At 24.6% G+C, this 19,005-nt stretch overlaps 15 protein-coding genes across 15 annotated transcripts; 7 read left to right on the top strand and 8 right to left on the bottom strand.

Annotated features, from left to right (window-relative positions):
• Window positions 1–789: 789 nt before the first annotated feature.
• ENU1_164540 (hypothetical protein) lies at window positions 790–1,448 on the top strand (the record flags this gene model as incomplete). The annotated part of the gene is made up of 2 exons (XM_008860958.1): window positions 790–1,100; window positions 1,151–1,448. 2 exons carry the CDS (start codon window positions 790–792, stop codon window positions 1,446–1,448), a joined length of 609 nt encoding a protein of 202 aa, XP_008859180.1.
• Window positions 1,449–2,215: 767 nt separating this feature from the next.
• ENU1_164530 (hypothetical protein) lies at window positions 2,216–3,622 on the top strand (the record flags this gene model as incomplete). The annotated part of the gene is made up of 1 exon (XM_008860957.1): window positions 2,216–3,622. The coding sequence occupies one exon, from the start codon at window positions 2,216–2,218 to the stop codon at window positions 3,620–3,622; it is 1,407 nt and encodes a 468-aa protein (XP_008859179.1).
• A 1,145-nt stretch (window positions 3,623–4,767) lies between these two features.
• ENU1_164520 (hypothetical protein) lies at window positions 4,768–5,838 on the bottom strand (the record flags this gene model as incomplete). The annotated part of the gene is made up of 1 exon (XM_008860956.1): window positions 4,768–5,838. One exon carries the CDS (start codon window positions 5,836–5,838, stop codon window positions 4,768–4,770), a length of 1,071 nt encoding a protein of 356 aa, XP_008859178.1.
• A 330-nt stretch (window positions 5,839–6,168) lies between these two features.
• ENU1_164510 (RNA polymerase subunit Rpb8, putative) lies at window positions 6,169–6,660 on the top strand (the record flags this gene model as incomplete). Its single annotated transcript, XM_008860955.1, has 2 exons — window positions 6,169–6,311; window positions 6,372–6,660. The coding sequence occupies 2 exons, from the start codon at window positions 6,169–6,171 to the stop codon at window positions 6,658–6,660; spliced, it is 432 nt and encodes a 143-aa protein (XP_008859177.1).
• A 121-nt stretch (window positions 6,661–6,781) lies between these two features.
• Window positions 6,782–7,306, bottom strand: ENU1_164500 (ribosomal L5P family C-terminus domain containing protein; the record flags this gene model as incomplete). Its single annotated transcript, XM_008860954.1, has 1 exon — window positions 6,782–7,306. One exon carries the CDS (start codon window positions 7,304–7,306, stop codon window positions 6,782–6,784), a length of 525 nt encoding a protein of 174 aa, XP_008859176.1.
• Window positions 7,307–7,502: 196 nt separating this feature from the next.
• Window positions 7,503–8,140, bottom strand: ENU1_164490 (emp24/gp25L/p24 family protein; the record flags this gene model as incomplete). Its single annotated transcript, XM_008860953.1, has 2 exons — window positions 7,503–7,621; window positions 7,678–8,140. The coding sequence occupies 2 exons, from the start codon at window positions 8,138–8,140 to the stop codon at window positions 7,503–7,505; spliced, it is 582 nt and encodes a 193-aa protein (XP_008859175.1).
• A 183-nt stretch (window positions 8,141–8,323) lies between these two features.
• ENU1_164480 (splicing factor 3A subunit 3, putative) lies at window positions 8,324–9,727 on the top strand (the record flags this gene model as incomplete). Its single annotated transcript, XM_008860952.1, has 1 exon — window positions 8,324–9,727. One exon carries the CDS (start codon window positions 8,324–8,326, stop codon window positions 9,725–9,727), a length of 1,404 nt encoding a protein of 467 aa, XP_008859174.1.
• Window positions 9,728–10,139: 412 nt separating this feature from the next.
• Window positions 10,140–10,505, top strand: ENU1_164470 (hypothetical protein; the record flags this gene model as incomplete). Its single annotated transcript, XM_008860951.1, has 1 exon — window positions 10,140–10,505. One exon carries the CDS (start codon window positions 10,140–10,142, stop codon window positions 10,503–10,505), a length of 366 nt encoding a protein of 121 aa, XP_008859173.1.
• Window positions 10,506–10,681: 176 nt separating this feature from the next.
• ENU1_164460 (ribosomal protein S9 protein) lies at window positions 10,682–11,158 on the bottom strand (the record flags this gene model as incomplete). Its single annotated transcript, XM_008860950.1, has 1 exon — window positions 10,682–11,158. One exon carries the CDS (start codon window positions 11,156–11,158, stop codon window positions 10,682–10,684), a length of 477 nt encoding a protein of 158 aa, XP_008859172.1.
• A 157-nt stretch (window positions 11,159–11,315) lies between these two features.
• Window positions 11,316–12,668, top strand: ENU1_164450 (hypothetical protein; the record flags this gene model as incomplete). Its single annotated transcript, XM_008860949.1, has 1 exon — window positions 11,316–12,668. The coding sequence occupies one exon, from the start codon at window positions 11,316–11,318 to the stop codon at window positions 12,666–12,668; it is 1,353 nt and encodes a 450-aa protein (XP_008859171.1).
• A 180-nt stretch (window positions 12,669–12,848) lies between these two features.
• ENU1_164440 (Myb family DNA-binding protein, SHAQKYF family protein) lies at window positions 12,849–13,439 on the top strand (the record flags this gene model as incomplete). The annotated part of the gene is made up of 2 exons (XM_008860948.1): window positions 12,849–13,265; window positions 13,320–13,439. 2 exons carry the CDS (start codon window positions 12,849–12,851, stop codon window positions 13,437–13,439), a joined length of 537 nt encoding a protein of 178 aa, XP_008859170.1.
• Window positions 13,440–13,502: 63 nt separating this feature from the next.
• Window positions 13,503–14,873, bottom strand: ENU1_164430 (hypothetical protein; the record flags this gene model as incomplete). The annotated part of the gene is made up of 1 exon (XM_008860947.1): window positions 13,503–14,873. One exon carries the CDS (start codon window positions 14,871–14,873, stop codon window positions 13,503–13,505), a length of 1,371 nt encoding a protein of 456 aa, XP_008859169.1.
• A 130-nt stretch (window positions 14,874–15,003) lies between these two features.
• ENU1_164420 (hypothetical protein) lies at window positions 15,004–15,720 on the bottom strand (the record flags this gene model as incomplete). Its single annotated transcript, XM_008860946.1, has 1 exon — window positions 15,004–15,720. The coding sequence occupies one exon, from the start codon at window positions 15,718–15,720 to the stop codon at window positions 15,004–15,006; it is 717 nt and encodes a 238-aa protein (XP_008859168.1).
• Window positions 15,721–15,799: 79 nt separating this feature from the next.
• On the bottom strand, window positions 15,800–16,900 carry ENU1_164410 (protein kinase domain containing protein; the record flags this gene model as incomplete). Its single annotated transcript, XM_008860945.1, has 1 exon — window positions 15,800–16,900. The coding sequence occupies one exon, from the start codon at window positions 16,898–16,900 to the stop codon at window positions 15,800–15,802; it is 1,101 nt and encodes a 366-aa protein (XP_008859167.1).
• A 1,145-nt stretch (window positions 16,901–18,045) lies between these two features.
• ENU1_164400 (Rab family GTPase) lies at window positions 18,046–18,707 on the bottom strand (the record flags this gene model as incomplete). Its single annotated transcript, XM_008860944.1, has 2 exons — window positions 18,046–18,455; window positions 18,509–18,707. 2 exons carry the CDS (start codon window positions 18,705–18,707, stop codon window positions 18,046–18,048), a joined length of 609 nt encoding a protein of 202 aa, XP_008859166.1.
• Between the last annotated feature and the right edge of the window lie 298 nt (window positions 18,708–19,005).

Here is a 19,005-nt window from a genome sequence, read left to right as displayed (position 1 = left end):
TGGTGTTTCAGACGTGCCACCTTCGATCTTCATAAAATTATTATATCAATAATTAAAAATAAAAAACGTAAATACATAAATAAATATCCTCCTTTATTTTTATACAGGAAATAAAAATTGAAAATTATCAATTGAATTACATTGAAAATGAAGTAACTTGAGAATTAAACATCAGTTATAAAGTCTCTAATTCTAAAAGGGTCAAATCAACAATTTTTTGTTGTATGGAAACAGGTTTAAGTTCAGACAAAGACCCATCAATCAATGCAATATTATCATCTAATATACCAACTATTCTTTGAATAATTAGAGATAATTGTTGATGTACAGTTTTATAAGTTTCAGTGTCTTGATAACTAGTTAATAAGAATTGAGAATAAACTGTTTTCAACTCCGGAATAATCTGAAATTGTTAGCAAGTGTTGAAAGGATAACATAAGAGATAATTAAAAAAATAATTAAAGAGAAATAAACCATTTGTATTTGAGTATTTGCATCATTAGATAATTCCAATTGTTTAAATTCTTCTATGAGTGATGGAGATAATGACTCAATTATTGTTATAAGATTTGTGCCATTCCAACTAACAAGATCATCACTAATTTTTCTAAAGATGATATTAGTATTATTCAAGATTAAATTTATTAAATAAATACCAAACTTTGAAAAATCAGATAATAAAGAAATTAATTCTTTGATAGGCTGAGTTGACATTAACAATAAACTAAAATTAAAGTTGAGAAAAATAAAAACAAAAAACAAAAAAGGGTTAAAATAAAGTATTATAATATGTCAACTCGCCGTGGAAACACCAAAAAACTTGGTCAAAAACATCAAAATATAACTGCATTTAAAGATTATAAAGGGTGTACAGTTTATAAAAAAATTAAAGCATTACCTAATGAGGGGTTATGTCAAAAATGTCATGACACAATTGAATGGAAAAAGAAGTTTCACAAATATAAGCCACTAAAAGTACCTGGTGTTTGTTTAATTTGTAAACAAAAAAATATACGTTATGCCTATCATACAGTTTGTCAAGAATGTGCTATTAAAGAAGGGATATGTGCAAAGTGCAGAGAAAAGAAACAAATAGTTAAGTTTGTTTTTTATTTTAAAATAAAATATCAAATACTCATTTTATCTTTAGTGGCTTTAAAGTTGATAAACAAGAGAGTCAAGAAGATCAAGAGTTACAAGTACAAATTGAAAGGTTAAGTCTTAGGCAAAAACAATCATTCTTTAGACAACTTGAAAAGAATCCTGATTGTGACCAACAGGAATTACTAAAACAATTCCAAGTAAAAGAAAAAGATGAAGATTGGGATAGCTTTGATGATGATAGTGATTATGAAGAAGATGAAAGTAATAATGAAAATAAAAATGAAACAGGTAGTGAGCATGATGACACTGAAGAAGAAGATAATGAGAGTGAGGAAGATGATTGATTTCTAATTGAGTTGTTTTATTTTTATAAATAAAAGTCTTATTATTTAATAGTTAGAATCTTTAATACTGTTTTATCCTTTATTGAGATAATTAATATATTCTTATGGGTTGATAATAAGAAATAAAAGTAATTAAAAATATGTCATAAAAAAGAATATTGTTAAAAAATACAAACTTTATGATTTTCATTATACTTTAAGTGTCATCAATAAAGTCATAGTTACAAATTATTTTAAATTAATAAGTTTATTTGATTCTTTTATTTACTACTTATATAGTCATAACACAGACAATTTGAATATAGAACATAGTTAAAATACTATTGATCTTATGTATCTTTCTAAAAACCTTATTATAATTAATGTTAAATGAAGTTAAAATTATAATTAAACATAAATAAAAACTCTTTTATATAATAAAAGAATTAAGATAGAAACAAATTAAGATAATATAAATTAATAATTAATGTTCACAATCATTATAAATAATGAGTTATTATATTCATTTTAAAATTTTTGCTGTATCAAATATTCAAATAGTTATTATTGACAAAAAATGAGTGAACAAAGGAACTAAGTTAAACAATATCATTGTGTTATGAACATATTTTATAGAGTAACAACTTTGTGATTGAAAAATATTAACAATTATCTCATAAAATATAAATTTGAGATTTAGAAATACAATAAATCATTTTAGTAAATAGTAATATATAACATAATTGGCTATTATTTTTACTAAAACAAAAACTTAGAATTAAAATGTTATGAATGAAAGAAAAACACAAGCCATTGAAGAAATTGAAATAATTGATGACAATGAAATAGAAATACATGATGATGTGAGTGACCAAGAATGGATATCTGCTGTTCTCAACCACCCTGTATTTGGCCATCCTAAAACTCCAGAAGTCGTTTGTGTTGGTTCTATAGACCCAGAGAGGAGAAAGTTAGAAGGAATCAAACTCTTTGGTGATACTGAAATACCTGAAACAAGTAAAAAAGAAGAAATAGTGTTAGGAGAAAATTCAACATGTCTTTTAGTTGATATTCCTTTAATATCAAATATCAGAAAAGGCAAAACATTTTATGGAATCGATGAAATGAAACAAGTCACTGGAATACAAGACGGTGAACAAGAAGCAATTCAGTCACTTGACAAAAAGGAAAGTGTTAATACTGATGAACAAAAAAATGTTGTCATAACTGAAGAAAAAAGTACGTATCTAGAAGAAGAGGAAATTCCATTTAGTCAGAGAACTACTATTTGTGATGATGGAATAAAAACATATTATAATAAAAACAATAACCAACTTGAAGAGGTTCATGACTTTATTGAAATAGAAGCACGTTCTCAGCGATATTGTAGAGAAGAGTTATCTATTATAGAAAAAGAAAATACCCAAAGGTTGGCTTCTCAAACATTTGACAATAAATCATCTTTTCTGCTTCACTCAATCTTTAATCATCCAAAAAATGATTTTTTATCTCAAGATGTTTATATTAATAAGTTTGATGAAGACGAAGAACAACAACCAGTAATATCTCAAAGAATTATAAATCATTTAGAAAAAAAAGATGTCCAACCTGAATGTATTATTACATTAGAAAATGTAAATAAATCAAGCGAGTCTGACTTTCTCAAAAGAAAATTAGAAATACTTGAATGGTTTGATAAAGAGTTAGCTTCACTAATCAATGAAAAGGAAAGAAGACTTAGACAGTTGGAAATAGAGTCATTTCTCAGTCCTATTCCATCACAACCAATTTCAAAAACATCTTCATTTAATGTAAACGAACAGAAAAATAAAACAAAAAATGAAGTCACTCATATTACACAACTTAATACACCACTAAAAGGTGTTAATGAAAGTCCTATTAACAATGATTATGGAAAACAAAAAGAAGAAACAAAACCAAAGAAGAAGTATGGAAAGAAATGGAAACGCTTCAAAGAAGAACGAGAAATCACAGAATGGTTTAAGAACCAACCTATTTATGAGGATATTTTAATGTATAATGCTATTGATATTGATGACTGTATTTATTTATTTAAAACAGCAGGGTATTTGGTTACAAAAAAATTCCTTAAAGAATATTTTGAAAAGAATGGAGTAAACTATTATGATGCTGCAAGAGAAAATGCGAACAAGAGAGGAGCTGGAAATTTCTAATATTTTTGTTAGAACACTCTAACTGATTATGTCTATTACCATATTATATAAAATAAAACAATTAATGAAACAATTTATTAAATAGTATAAATAATGTTAATCTATCTTTATGATAAACTTCAAACATATAGAATATTAAGCAATACTGAAAATATAAAAATCTTATTGAAGTAGTGTAGTATTAATAAAAAATAAATTAAAACATTCATTAATTACTTTGAATATACAATTCATTGACTAAACAAATATTAAACTTAATGAATTGATTAAGTAAAATGAAACAAATTAAAAAAAGAGCAAAGCAAAGATACTTCTTAGAACAAACATTAAAAGTAGTTTGTATTAATTTTTTATTGTTATTATACCAAATATTATTTCACTAAGATAATAAATAAGTTAATCAAATATACAAACCTCTAAAAGCAAATTTCAACTGTTATTAAGTAATTAATGTTAAACGAATATGTACATAACGTTACAAAAATTATTAAATAAACTAAAACACTTTTACAAAGTAAAATAATTAATCAAAACAATCTTGAAATATTCTTATTCAATTAACAATGTGTTATTAAATAAATAATTTATCTCAATATCTTAAGAAACAAAAATTTATAAAAAACTCTCATAACCCCAGAGAAATAAGGATAAAAACAAACATATAACTAAACCATCAATATCCACGAAAAAACATTCTAATACTATACCTAATAAATCATCAAATAGTAAGGTTTATTATTGTCATCAAAAAATCTTTTAAATTAAACTTATTGACAACATGCTCTTTAACAAAAGGATATTGTATGAATATTCCCATACATTGTTATGTATTAACAAAACATTTGTACTAAAAACAAATAAATGATACTCATACATATCGTATTATACTTCAATTACATAATAAATCAGAAATATCTTTGTTATTGTATCTAAAAAATAACATATCAAATAAAGAATAAAAGAATTAAAAAGTATAACTAATATCTTACCACTTTAGTTTACTGGTATTTGTAATTAAAGAAGATACAATTCCATCTTATAGTTAAAAAATAATTGAATCAAAAATAAAAAAAGTTATTAAAAAAGAAACAAAAAAAAAAAAAATTAAGAGAAAAAAGCCCAAAATGAAAGAAATGAAAATTCAATCAAGAGAAATGTAAAACAATGAACTTTCGTAACTCAAAATATTTGGTAATACCATCACCAATAAATGTTCCTGGTTTAGGTTGTACAATTTCTAAAATTTTTGCATCAAAATGACTTTTTTTCAATCCTTTATTGGCTTGGAAAGAAATATACTTAGTAAAATAAAAGAAAACATCTTCATTTGGTTCACCAATTTTTAAAAGATCAACATCTTTAGGAACTCCTTTATTATATCCATGAACCCAAAAGAAGTCATTTCCATGTAATGCACATAAAAAGCTACATTCTCCACCGTTCCATCCATGTGGATGAATTTCTGTATCAATATAACACCCAAAAACTCTATCATCTACAGGTGAAACTATAATCATAACACTAGAAAAACCTGATATAATATCAGTAAAAGCAACACGATCCCATCCATCTACATCAGAATCAAATATACATTTGACTGTAGACTTTTTTACTCGTTTAAAAATCTTTGACATAGCATTATTTACTAATGGGTCTGTTATTGGTCTCTCACTATCAACTGTTTTTGCCATTTTTATATGACGAGGTTGATATTCTCCTATTTCATCATATCGTTTAATTGGTTTTGATTCATAAACATTATCTTGTGCTGTATATGTTCCTTGTTGATATATGTCTTGAGGATATACAGAAGGATATGAAGAAGGATTTTGTTGTTCATAAGGATTAGGTTGATACCCTCTAGTAATAGGATTATTAAGTCGATCTCTAATCCTTCGTTCCATATCATCAAGAACTTTTAGCTGTTCTGTGTCATTTACTTTCATTTCATTAAAGCTACCAAAACGGTCTAATAACTTAGAAATAGCTGCGACACTCTCTTGTTTTTTTCTTCTTAAAAATGAAATATCACTTAAGTGATGATTCATTTGGTCAGGTGTTTCTGAATCGATTGAATCAGTAAAAACATTAGTACAAAAAGAAACATACTCATTATTTACTATAGGAACAATAGAGTTGTATTGTTCTCTAATTTGTTCTAAACGTAACCTAGTTGAATCATCTGTTGACATTGCAATTAATATATCTATATCCATTGTAATAAAAATGATAATACTAGAACTTAGATCCTTATAAATTCATTTATAATTTCTTATTAATTCAATTTTAAAGTTAAACCTATCCCTTATTAACCTAATATATCCAATATACTTTATACCTCGTATCAACTCTATATCACTTAAAAATTGAGTACGTTATTAGCACTTCTTTTATAATGAGAGCAAAGTTAAAATAAATACCTGAAAGACATTTACTTGTATCAATAAAAATTAAAGAATCATTCATTTAAAGAAAAAAAAAATAGAAAAATAAAATAAAAATAAAAAAAGGGTTTTGAAAAAGAGAAAAAAGATGAATAAAGACAGATGGTTGAAGTAAGTGGAACATTCAAAGTAATTGCAAAAGATATTGGTGGAAAGATATTTGAAGGAGTTTCACGATTTAAATTAGAAGGTGAAGATTTAACTGTATTTGTTGATATAAATACTGATTTATTTCCATTAGAAGAGTTTGTTATTTCAAACATATATATTCTTACATTTAAATAAGAAATAAAAGTCATAAATAGACATGACCGTATTAAACTTGATTTAACAAAAACATTAAATCGTGATGGAAGTCCAATGGATATTCATCAAGGTTATTCTGATAATTTTGGTAAAAATACTAAAATGGATGACTTTGACTATGTAATGAGTGGGATGGTATTCAAATTCGTTGAAAATAAAAATGATGACAATTTATCTGTTATCGCTTCTTTTGGTGGTTTATTACTAATGCTTTATGGTAAACCAGAAAAACTTTCTGCATATAATATGAAAGATCAAGTTTACTTGTTAATTCGTAAAACCAATTAATTGAATTTGATTTGATTGATTTCTTTTTTTATTTCCTTTTTTATTAATTATATTTTGGTTTTAAATATTAAAAAAATAACAAATATTTTTATTTATTCTAACGAAGTACCGTGCAAATCAATTATTTGTTAAGAACGATTCCTTCATAAGTTTCTTTGAACCAGTTAATAGCATCTTCTTTAGTCAAGAGATGATCTCTACCAATTTTGTCTTGCATTCTCTTTCTTCTAGAAACTCTAAATCCTGGTCTGGCAAGAACAACAAAGAAATCCATACCATAAATTCCAACTTGTGGATCATATTTTAATCCAAGGTCAATATGTTCTTCAATACCAAATCCAAAATTACCAGTGGCTGAGAAATTGTTGGCTTTAAGTTCAAATTCCTTGACTTTCAATCCCTTTTCAAGGATTTCTGCAGCCTTAGCTCCTCTAACTGTAACATGGCATGCAATTTGATCGTTTCTTCTAATAGAGAAAGCACGGACAGTGTATCTGGCTTCAGAAAGAACTGGGGTTTGTCCAGTTAAAGTTTCAAGGACTTTAGCAGCACGAGTTAATCTATCTCCAGACTCACCAACTGAAATATTAAGGACAAGTTTATCGATCTTAATCTTTCTCATAACATCAGACTTCTTGGCTGCCATTTCTATTGCCACAAGGGTTATTTTATTTTTCCAGTTTCTTTTTTAAGGGTTCCATCTTTCTTTTCTTTCCTTTTATTATTTTTTCTAATTATTTTATTATAACTTTTAGTTTATTTCTTTTACTTAATAAATAACAAAAAAAAATAAATTAAAAGTGTTATAAAAAACAAAAATGATGAAGAAATTCAAAAGTAATTTATCTACCTCTCTTGAATTGTCTCTTAATATACCAAACTTGGAAACATCCCATTGCCATAATTACGAAACAACCAATTAAGAAAAGAATAGTGGTTCTTAAATTAGTAGCATCACCAGCTAAAAGAAAATTAATTGATATGATTCAATCATTGAAAAGTGATTAAAAAACAAACTTTGCCTATTACGATTTTCTCGAATTCTTAATCTTCGTTGATCATTTTTAGCATCATTTAAATATGTTGAGACTTGTTGAAGTTTAGTTTTAATTGACTTCACTTCTTGTTCTGTTGCTGGTTGAATTTGTTCAAGTTGTAATTTGAATTCAACTAATTTAGAAGTATAAAGACTCATTGTATTATCAAAACAGAATGAATAAACACCTGGTGTTTTAGTATTGACATAAATATAATTATTGTATTTACCTTCCTCATAAACAATTGAATATATATTAGAACCAGATGGATCTGTAACTGTAAATGCAATATCTTTATTACCTCCTGAAATAACTCCTATTTCAACAATAACTTTTTCAATGTCTTTAATCTCAGAATATACACATTCCTGTGCTCTATTTGGTACTATAAATCTGTAAGCATTTGTACTTGTAAATGTTATAAAAAGAAGAAGTCCAATCATCCTTTTATTTTTTTATAGTTCTTTTTTTATTATTTTTTAAGTTTTTTTAATTTCAATTTTTTGTTCTTTAATCATCTTAAAACTCTTTAATAAATTTAATGTGTTGAAAAAAAAGTTAAAAGAAATTAAAAATTGTTATTTGTTTTAAATAACAAAAATAATGAAATAATTAAAAAGAAAACTATGAATCATAATTCACTTGTCATGAGTTTATTGGAAAGGACACGACAATTACATGAAGAAATTGAGCTTTTTGAAGATGAGATAGTTAGAAGAATTAAGAACCAACCAGTTCTTCAAGAAGATAAAATCAAGAATGAACATATAATTATGAAACTCAATCACGAAATTAATCAAAGAACGGGAGAATTAATTAGTTTATATGAAGATAAAAATGGGAAGAAAGAAGAAGAGTTACAAATGATAAGTGGGAATGGAAATACTGCTGACCTTTTAAAATTATTTTACCAAGGAATTGAACAAATAAAAAATGAATTTAAAGGAAAACCAGTTTCATTTATTGAAAGTGTTGGACCAAGTGATGATATTTATGAAATTACAATACCATTTTCTGGTGAAGAAATGAATGGAAAATGTATTGATTTAATTGTGATATTTAATGAAATGATAAATTTAGTTGAAGACATTAGTCAAGACGACTGGAAATATATTGATTATATTAGAGAGTTTTGGGAATGGGAATCACCGCAAAATCAGAAAAGAAGATATCATTGTTCATGTAATAAATGGAAGAATTATGTAAATAATATTTTAAAATATCTTATTAGTTTTATTGAAAGAAGTCAACCATTATTTGACATAAATATGAATATTAGTATTACTAAAAAACAATTTAGTGATGAGCAAATTAATGACATGAATTATAAAGAAGAGGTATTAAAAAAGAATTGTTTTTGTGTGTATTGTGATAAAAAGTTTTCAAAAGAAACAGTTGTAGAATCTCATTTCAAAAGTAAAAAACATTTTCAAATGGTAAAAAAAAGTGAAGAAAGAAGTATTAATGAAACAATGTTATTAATAAAAGAATTAATGACAAATGAAGAAATGAAAAAAGTTGTTCAATCAACAATAGAAAATTTAAACTTAAAAATGGGAAGAACAGTAAAAGAATTAGATGAAATAGCTAAAGGAAATATTATGGATGAAATTGAAATAAATGAAGAAGATTTAGAAAATAATGAAGAAATAAGAAAAGGAATAGATAACTACCCAATTGGAGATGATGGAAGACCAATTCCATTTTGGTTATATAAACTTCATGGACTTGGAACAGAATTTAAATGTGAAATTTGTGGAAATAAAAGTTATTTTGGAAGAAAAGAATATGAAAAACATTTTCAAGAAGCCCAACACGTAAGAGGACTTAAATGTCTTGGTATAGCTAATTCTGTAGAATTTTTTGATATTTGTAGAATTAAAGATGCATTAGCACTTGCTCATAAATTAGATGTAATGAAAAAAGAAGCAGAATTTGATGTTGCAAATGATGAAGAATTTGAAGATGCTGAAGGAAATATTATTTTAAAGAAAGATTATTTATTATTACAAAAGCAAGGATTGATTTAATTGAATTAACAAACCTAAAAATAAAAAAGTTTTTTTAAAGATATTAAAAATTATAAAAAAAGAGAATAAAAGAAGAAACAACATTATAATAATTTTATTAAATTTTTAATTCATATTAATTAAAGATTTTAGAAGATACTAAATTTGTATAAAAAAGAAAAAAAGAAATTAAAATATAAATGAAAGTTGAATAACATCAAAAATGAAAAAATTCAAGAGAAGTCTCTCTTCTTTACTATTTTTAAAACATGAAAATAGTTTTTGTCTGTTTGGCTCTTTTATATGAAATTAATACAAACAAAAGAAATAATAAAAAACTAATAAATATAGTTTATAACTGGAGTTAAGATTAAGAAATTCCTCTTTATTTAGTCTCTTTATAATGAGAACTTTGACTAAATAATAATAAAATATGATCGATTATCCTCATCATCCATTTGTTGATTATCCATTAATAAATAAACCTAATGAATTAATTCAAAATAATGAACAATTATTATTAACAAGAGAATTGTTGGAAAATATAGAAATTCATCCTATTTCTCCAATTAAAAGAGAAAAAGAAATTGCTGATAATAAAAAACCAAAAGCTCTTGACAATATATTAAAGAAATCTGAACAAAAATATCCTAAAATTCGAGTTTCACTTGAAGTATTTAATCAACTAAAACAAATTCAAAAACAAAAAAATTATAAGTCATTTTGTGAAGTTGTTTCTAAACTTCTTGAATTATATGAAGAACGTGATGTTTCTTCGTTAAGTAAAAGTATTGATTAAAACAAATTTTCCTTCAACATTATATAATATTATTTAAAATTAATTCCATTTCATTTATATAATTTTAGTTTTTTTTAAATTTTTGTGTTTTATTTAACAATATATTTTTATAAAAACAAACATTTATAAAAACAAAAAAATAACAACATTAACCACCACACTTAATTTGAAAATGCTCATCTGTATGATTTTTGGTATTTAGCACGAGCTCCTGGTCCTCCAAATTTCTTAGCTTCACATCTTCTTGGATCAGCAACAAGGAGAGTTCTATCATATTCAAGGAATTTAGCTTTAAGTTCATTCTTTGTAGTTTCATCAACAAACTTTTGGTTATAAGCAATAAGGGCTTTAGCAATAGCTTGTCTAATAGCATAAGCTTGAGCAACTTGTCCACCACCAGTGACTCTGATTTTAAGGTCTAATTTAGCATAGTTTTCTTTACCAACAATGAATAATGGTTCAAAAACTTTAATTCTTAATACTGGTGGGTTGATAAGATCAAGTGGAACACCATTAACTCTAATCATACCTTTTCCTTCTTTGCAAAGGCATACTGCAATAGCTGTCTTTTTCTTTCCAAAAACTTGAACACTCTTAAGAGCTTCAGTATGTTTCTTTTGAGTCTTTCCTGTGGCTTTTACTGCTGAAGACATTGCTCTTTTTTAGGGTTAGTTCTTTCTTTTTTAGGGTTCTTTTTTGTTTTATATAGTTTAAATATATTAATATTAAATATTTATATATAATGTTATATAAAACATTTTATATCATTATTGAGAACTAAAAAATAAAACAAGTAGGAAGTTAATAGAAATGAATCAAAGAAGAAGAAATAGATTATATAGAACACCATACCCATTTCCTGCTACTACACCACATGGAGAAGTTTTAACAACAAGAACTGAAGTACATAAATATAATAAACATTTGCCTACATCCCCTGACTTAAGTTTTCTTAAAAACTATTCTAAAGAATTACCTGAGATTAATATAACTCATCAAGAAGATATTTTAAAAGATGCACAAAGGACAATTGTTAGAAACTCACATAATAAACAAGAAATGACAACTAAATTAATTCATATTTTAAAGTCTATAGAAGCTAGTTATGGAAATTATCTCCCTCAATTACTTCATCTTGCTGCTTCGTTACTTTTTGTAAGTAATGATGAATCAATGACATATGGTGTATTAATAGAATTGATAAAAATATTAGACGATTATTTTACTGACAACATGATTGGTATTCAAGCTGATGTAGAATTAATTAACAAATTAATTACTTTTCAACACCCATCAATTTCAATTATTAATGTTATGTCTTCAGTAGTTTGGAGATGGTTATTAGGTTGTATGGCATCAGACTTTCCATTGTACACAACTATTGAAACTATTCATTTAATTTTACTTAAAGGAAGATGTGGACTAGTATCATTATGTTATGGTTTACTGGAAAGGACAGTTGAATTTGATGATCCTGAAGCAATTAAATATTACCCATTCACAGTCTATCGTTTTGGAAAAGTTACTGAGATTATGTCAACTTATCAAATCCCAAATTATATATCATTTCATAAGCAAGAGCTTGAAAAAATCAAAATAAACCAGTCTTTTTCTCTCCATTTTAAAATCCAATCTTCAATCGAGTTGTTGGTCAAAGGTGTTGGAAATATTTTATCTATTTCTCAATACGAAAGTGAAAATATTGTTAAACAATGTAATAACTTTGGAGCAAAATCATGTGAGTCTCTTGAAAAAAAGTTTTATGACTGCCAAAAATTGTACAAACTCTTTGGTGGGACTCGAAATGAAATGAAACATCTTCAATTATTTGGAATAATTGTTTGGACATTAGATGGAACGCCAGAGTTAAGATGTAAAATTATTTTTGAAAATTTAAATAGACTACAAAAAGACTCATTAATGTTTGCTGACCTTGAAACTGGTATTAAAAGATTTAATGATTATTTGATTAGTGAAAAAAAAGAAAGTAGTTGTATTGACGTTCATAATCTTAGACTCAAATATCCAGTTCAAAACATAACAATAAAAATGTTAAATCTGATGTGTAAGAATGAGTTATCAATTTTGGTTGAAGGGTCAAATTTAGGTATTGAAGGGTCAAAAATAAAAGACAAAATAATAGAAATGTATAGTTCAATATAATAATTGACTTTGTCTGAGAGAAAAGGAATCGTTTTAGATATATAACTACTTCCTAAAATAGTTTAAAGAAGGAAAAACCAAAAATAGAATCGTTTTGAAAAAGAAAAGTCAAGTCAAAGAAGTGACAATAGATGATTAAGATCTCAACTCAAAACATTATCAAATTCAATCATTAGATATATGTCATTTGAAGAAGTAAATTCTAATGAATATAAAAATCAAATATACTCTACATTCATTGATCAAGCACAACAAATATATAATCTAGAAATGATGAATGAAATGCTCAAACAACAACTTATGAGTTTTTCATGTAATACATTAAACACAAACCAGATTACTAGTTTTGATTCAGTGCTAGTTGATAGTAGTCCAAGTGAACAATCAAATGAAAAACCTGTTCAGAGTATGTTACAGTCACGACGTTATTGGTCAACTGAAGAACATACTAAATTTATTAAAGCAATTACTTGGCTTGGATGTACTTCTACTAGACGTCTTCCAGTAAAATTAATTTCTAAGTTTGTTGGAACAAGGACTCCAGTCCAAGTAAGAACACATGCTCAAAAGTTTTTTGATGCCACAGAAAAGGCATCTGTTTGTTTTTTTTTGTTCATTAATGATGTGGTATTAAAAAAAATAACAATATAGTTAGGACATAAAACTAATATGACAGTTTCAAACTGTGAATTGACTATTGAAGACGTTAATGAATTAACAAAACTTAAAGAAGAATATACAAAGAATCGTTTTGATATCACTATGTTTTAAGACGGTTCTTATTTTTATTCGTGTATTAATAACATATTTCAAAATGAAATAATATCTAAATGTTTAATTAATTGGTTTGTCTAATTCAAAAAATATAATACGAGTAAATGTTCCAATAAGTGATGAAGATATTTTATCTAATAGCTCTTTTGGATCTAATCCATAGAAATACTTTGAAATATTTTGTTGGAGTTGAAGTTGTCCTAATCCATTCTCTCCTTTACGTATAAACAGTATGTCAATTATTTGAAAGAATAAATTTTCATCACTTTCTTTTTCAGAAGCAAAATAAATAACTTTTTTTCCATCATAATTACGAGAAAATATTTCATGTATAGAAAACTGAAGGTCAATTGGTTTATTTAAGTTGATAGTAAAAATTTTCATTTTCTCATCATCAAGCCATTTTCCTTCTATTGTTAATGAATGAAAGACAAATCCAAATGCTTTTTTTGATGAATTAAAAATAACTCCCATCACACCTTTCTTTCCCATAACATGTTTATTAAATGATTTTCTTTCCCAACCATCATATAAAGTATCAAAAATTACTGTCATTTCTTTAAATCCTATTTTTTGTAATATTTTACTGCTCATTTTTTCTATTAAAACCATTTCATTTTGTTTAATTTCTTTTTTATGTTGTTTTTGTTTTAATTCATCAATTCTTTTATCTAATGAAGGGAAAGGTTTTTTTTCATTTTCTTCTGTTCTAAGTGTATTTTTATATGAATGGGTTTGTGTTTCATAAATTTCATTTGTAACATTAATAAAATTGTCTTCCCATTCCATTGAAGAATCATTATTTACTCTTAATGAAATACCATTATCAGAATCTTCCATATCAATAATTACTTGATGTTTAGGTTGACAATTAGAATAATAATGATCAACATCATCCCATTCATCTATTTGTTCATTAGTAATATTATCCTTTTTATATTTATCATTGACCTTATCTTCTTTTTTACTTAATTGAATTTTTAATTCATTTCCATCTATTTGTTCAAGATCAACTGATTGAAGTGTTTTAGTAAAATTTTCATGTTTTTGATAAAACGGTATTAAATCTTCATGATGTTTTTTTACATTTTCTTCTATTCTTTGAATAATAGAACCTTCATTTAAATTGAGTACTTTAATTTTTTCTATTGATTCTTGTTGAATATTAATAATTTCTTTATAATTTTGAATAATTTTTTGAGATAAATTAGCTAATTCAACACATCTCTTTTTTTCTTCATAAATTTTTTGAAGTCTTTTTTCCAAATCATTATCGTTTAATGATTTAATATCATTATAATAAATATCAAAATTATTTTTTCTTTCTTCTTTAACAATTTCTTCATATTTATTAAATTCATTTTTAATTTGTTCAATATGATATTTAGTACTTTCTTTTACTGCTAATGTTTTTAATAAATCAATTTCCATTCTTTTTAATTATGTTTTTAAGTTTCTTTTTTTATGGTTTTATTTATTATATTTTTACTATATTTTAAACTATTAAAAAAAACAAAATGAATTTTTTTCTTTCATTAAAATTGTTAAATAAAAAATTCTTTTATTGAAAACCCATTTGGTTTGGATTTGTAATTGGCGTTTTCTTTTTTTTCTGGTTATTTGCACTTTTTTTAAATAAGTCTTCATCATCAAACACAATTGTTTTGCTAATTTTCTTTTCTTTTTTATTAAATTTATTAAATATTGGTTTTTTTTCTTTAACTATTGTATCATTTATATTTTGTTCATTTATTCCATACAATTTATTTTGTTTTACTATTGAATCAAGTACTTCTTTTAATTCATCTCTTTCATCTTCATTATTTAAAGGTTCGTCATTATCATCTTCTGGTTCAATTAATTTAATAAAAAGTCCTTCATCTTTTTCTTCTAATTCAATAATTCCTTTTGTCTCTAAATATCTAACAAATCCTGATAAAGAAGTCCATTGCGTAGAATTCATATGAATATGATTTTTGTCTTGAATATATTCATTATAAATAATATTTGCATTTACTTGTTTTCTTTTATATTGTGTTTGTAATATTCTAATAAACCCATTTTGAAATTGATTAGAGAAATCTTTTTGGTATTTCATTGGATCAGAAGCATATAATTCCATCATCCTTCTATGACCTTCAGTTTCACAATGACATTTAAATCCATTTGCATCACGACATTGTTTTTGACACATTTGGCAATAATATTTAACTTTTTGTAATCCTTTTGCTTTTATTTGATTATCTGTTTTTCTTGATTGAGCATTGTAGATATTCATACTAAAACTAAATTATTCAGTGAGATAAAAACTAAATATAATATATTTATAGTTTAATATTAATAATAAATAGTTTTATTCAATTATTTCTTAATGATTTAAAAAATGGATGATTCATTGCTTCATCTGCTGAAAGCCTTTTTTGATGATCAAAGACTAATACTTTTTCTAACAAATCTAATGCTTCTACGGTACAAAAATTTTTATTATTTTCATTAATAAATTTTGAAAATGAAGACGTAGAATAATTTTTAAGAGTAAATAGAAGAGAAGAATCTACTTTACAGTTATATTTAGTAATATAAATATATAATTCATTAGTTCCAAATAATTGAACTATTTGAAGTAATTGATCATCAAGATCTCTCCCTTCAAAAATTGGTTCTTTTTTAAAAATTAATGAACCTAATATGCATCCAAATCCCCACATATCTAATGAATAATCATATTGTTGCATATTTAATAATAATTCTGGTGATTTATAAGATCTTGACGCAACTCGTACATTATATTCTTTTCCTGGATGATAAAATTCAGCTAATCCCCAATCAATAATTCTTAATTTTTTTGTATTTAAATCATAACAAATATTATCTGGTTTAATGTCTCTATGCATAATTCCTTTTGAATGTGCATATTTTAAAGCTTTAAGTAATTCATATAAATAATATTGAGTATCTTGAAGTGTAAATTTCTTATAAAAGAATTGAAATTTTGTGTTTTCAATATATTCCATTACTAATGATGGTGTCCCTGTTATATCTTCTTTTACACAATCATATAAACGAATTATATTTGGTCCATTAATTAGTCGTTGTAACACTAATATTTCTCTTTTAAACCTATCTTCTTTAATTGGTTTAAGACATTTAATAGCACATGGAAATAACCCTTCGGTAATAATTCCTTTAAAGACACTACTATACTTTCCTCTTCCAATTCTTGATACTATTTGATATGGTTGTGGAGACCCCCAACTAATATTTACTTTCTCATAATTCCATTCTTCTTCTGGAACATTTGTTAATACATCTGCATATACTTTACTTATACTAACATTATATTTTGATGGACACTGTGACATTGGAAATTTGTTTACTAATTGAAGTTCAAGTGAAAAATAATTAAATTGAAAAGAATTTACTAATGTCAATAATAAAATTATTAATAAACTATTCATTTTAAATTTTTTTAGTTAATTTGTCTTTTTCAGTTATTGGAAAAACTGACATTATGAAATTCAAAAATTAAGTTATAAAATTAATGTTTTATTATTTGTTCATTAAAGTCTAAATAATGCTTACACTGAGATTACAAAAACTTCTTTTATTCATTTCATTGATTATTTCTATTAAATTTAAAAATTATATTATTTACTAATGATATTGTTTTAAACTAACATCTTCTTAATGAGAAAAATAATTTTTTATGACTAAACAATATTGAAGTATTATTGAATCTTTATTATCCTTTCAGATAAACAACTATATTATGTTATATTTTAATGACTCTTTCATTTTAAATAATTCAAAGCAAAAAGTTATGGATATTCAAAAAAAAAGGTTTATCTATCTATTTAAAAAGACAACTTATAATGGTAAATATTTTCATAATAAAGTAAGTGAATGAAAATTAAAATATATTGTTAATTATGGAAAAATTGTAATTATATTTTGAAAGATAAATCCCAAATTATTACAAAAACTACAAAAATAATTAAAATATTAAATATTTATTAAAATTAACAAACTTAACATTCTATAAATAGATGCAATGGTATTTTAGTGTTATTTCAATAAACTCATTAACCCTATTTATCTGTCAAAGTTAGAGAAAAAACAACAATACCAAGTGAATAGTATGTTACAAAAAATTTAACTTTATAATAGAATTGTTTTATTATGAAAGAATTAATTTAATAAAAATAAAATAATCTTTTAAAATTTCCAAAAGAGAAATAAAAACTGTTTTTTATATGAATAAACAAATTTAAAGAATTAACATTTTAAAATAACCATAAGAAACTAAAAGTAGTTTCAAGAATAAAATTTCAAATAATAAAATTATTTTTCAATAATAAAAGAGAATTAAAAAAAAGGAAAAAAGATAAAAAAAGAGAAATAACACTTCAATTAAATAAATAAGTACTTTTTTTTTAGAAAGTATTGCAAACAAAAAAAGACAATTTAAAGTTAATTAAGATTAATATTTTATTAAAAAAATTCAGTTACAATTAATATTCTATTAATATTTTTTCAAATTTCAATTAGTTTTAATTTAAATGAATTGAAAAAATAAATATAGAAAAAAGTAATGGTTTTATTTTTAACAACATCCTCCATCTGAATTACCTTGTTTTTGAGAAACAGATGCACGTCCTGATGGATCAAGTTGAATTCCTTTTTTACTACACTCTAGAACAGTATTTTTAGAGAATTCATCAAATAATAATTGAACATTAGTACCAAGAGTGGCAGAAGTTTCATAATATGGAATTTTATATGACTGTGCTTTTTCTTGAGCTTCAGTTGTAGTAACAACTCTACTTGAATCTAAATCAGACTTATTTCCTACAAGAACAATATATGTATATACTTGTGTATTCTTTTTAATTTCATCCATCCAATATTGAACTTGATCAAATGTCTTTTTATCTGTTACATCAAATACAATGATGATACCATTAACATCACGATAATATGAAGATACCATGGATCTAAATCGTTCTTGTCCAGCTAATAAATAAATATTTATTGTTTAAATTAACATAAAGAAAATACAAACAAACCTGTGTCATATATTCTTAGTTTAAATCTTTTACCATCAACTTGAACCTCTTTAGTGTGTGAATCAATACTAACAGTAGCTTTTATATCTCCAACTAATTTTCCATTTTCTAAAACATTTAATAATGATGTTTTACCGACTGATGATTCTCCAATAATAATTGCTTTGATTTCACCTACCTTTGTAGAAACTACAGTCATTCGTTATTTTTATTTTAAAGATAAAATTATTTTAAGTTCCTTTTTTCACTTCCTTTTCAGATTTTTTGATATCAAAAATTTTTAAAGTTCTTTGAATAAAAATTGAAAAAACATTAAAAAATTAAAAAAAAAACACAAAATAACAATAATAATAACAAAATAAAAATAAAATGGAATTTAAAAACTTCAACGTGAATTATTCATAAGTCGATCTTATATTTTTCAAATCAATTAAAACCCATTAATGACACAACAAATTGATGAAGCTGTATTGTCAAGACAATTATTTACTATTGGA

This window comes from Entamoeba nuttalli (assembly GCF_000257125.1).
Source record: "Entamoeba nuttalli P19 unplaced genomic scaffold asmbl_7061, whole genome shotgun sequence".
NCBI classification, from domain to species: domain Eukaryota; phylum Evosea; order Mastigamoebida; family Endamoebidae; genus Entamoeba; species Entamoeba nuttalli.
The sequence above is the reverse complement of the archived record's forward strand: the minus strand, read 5'-3'. Positions and strand labels throughout refer to the sequence as shown.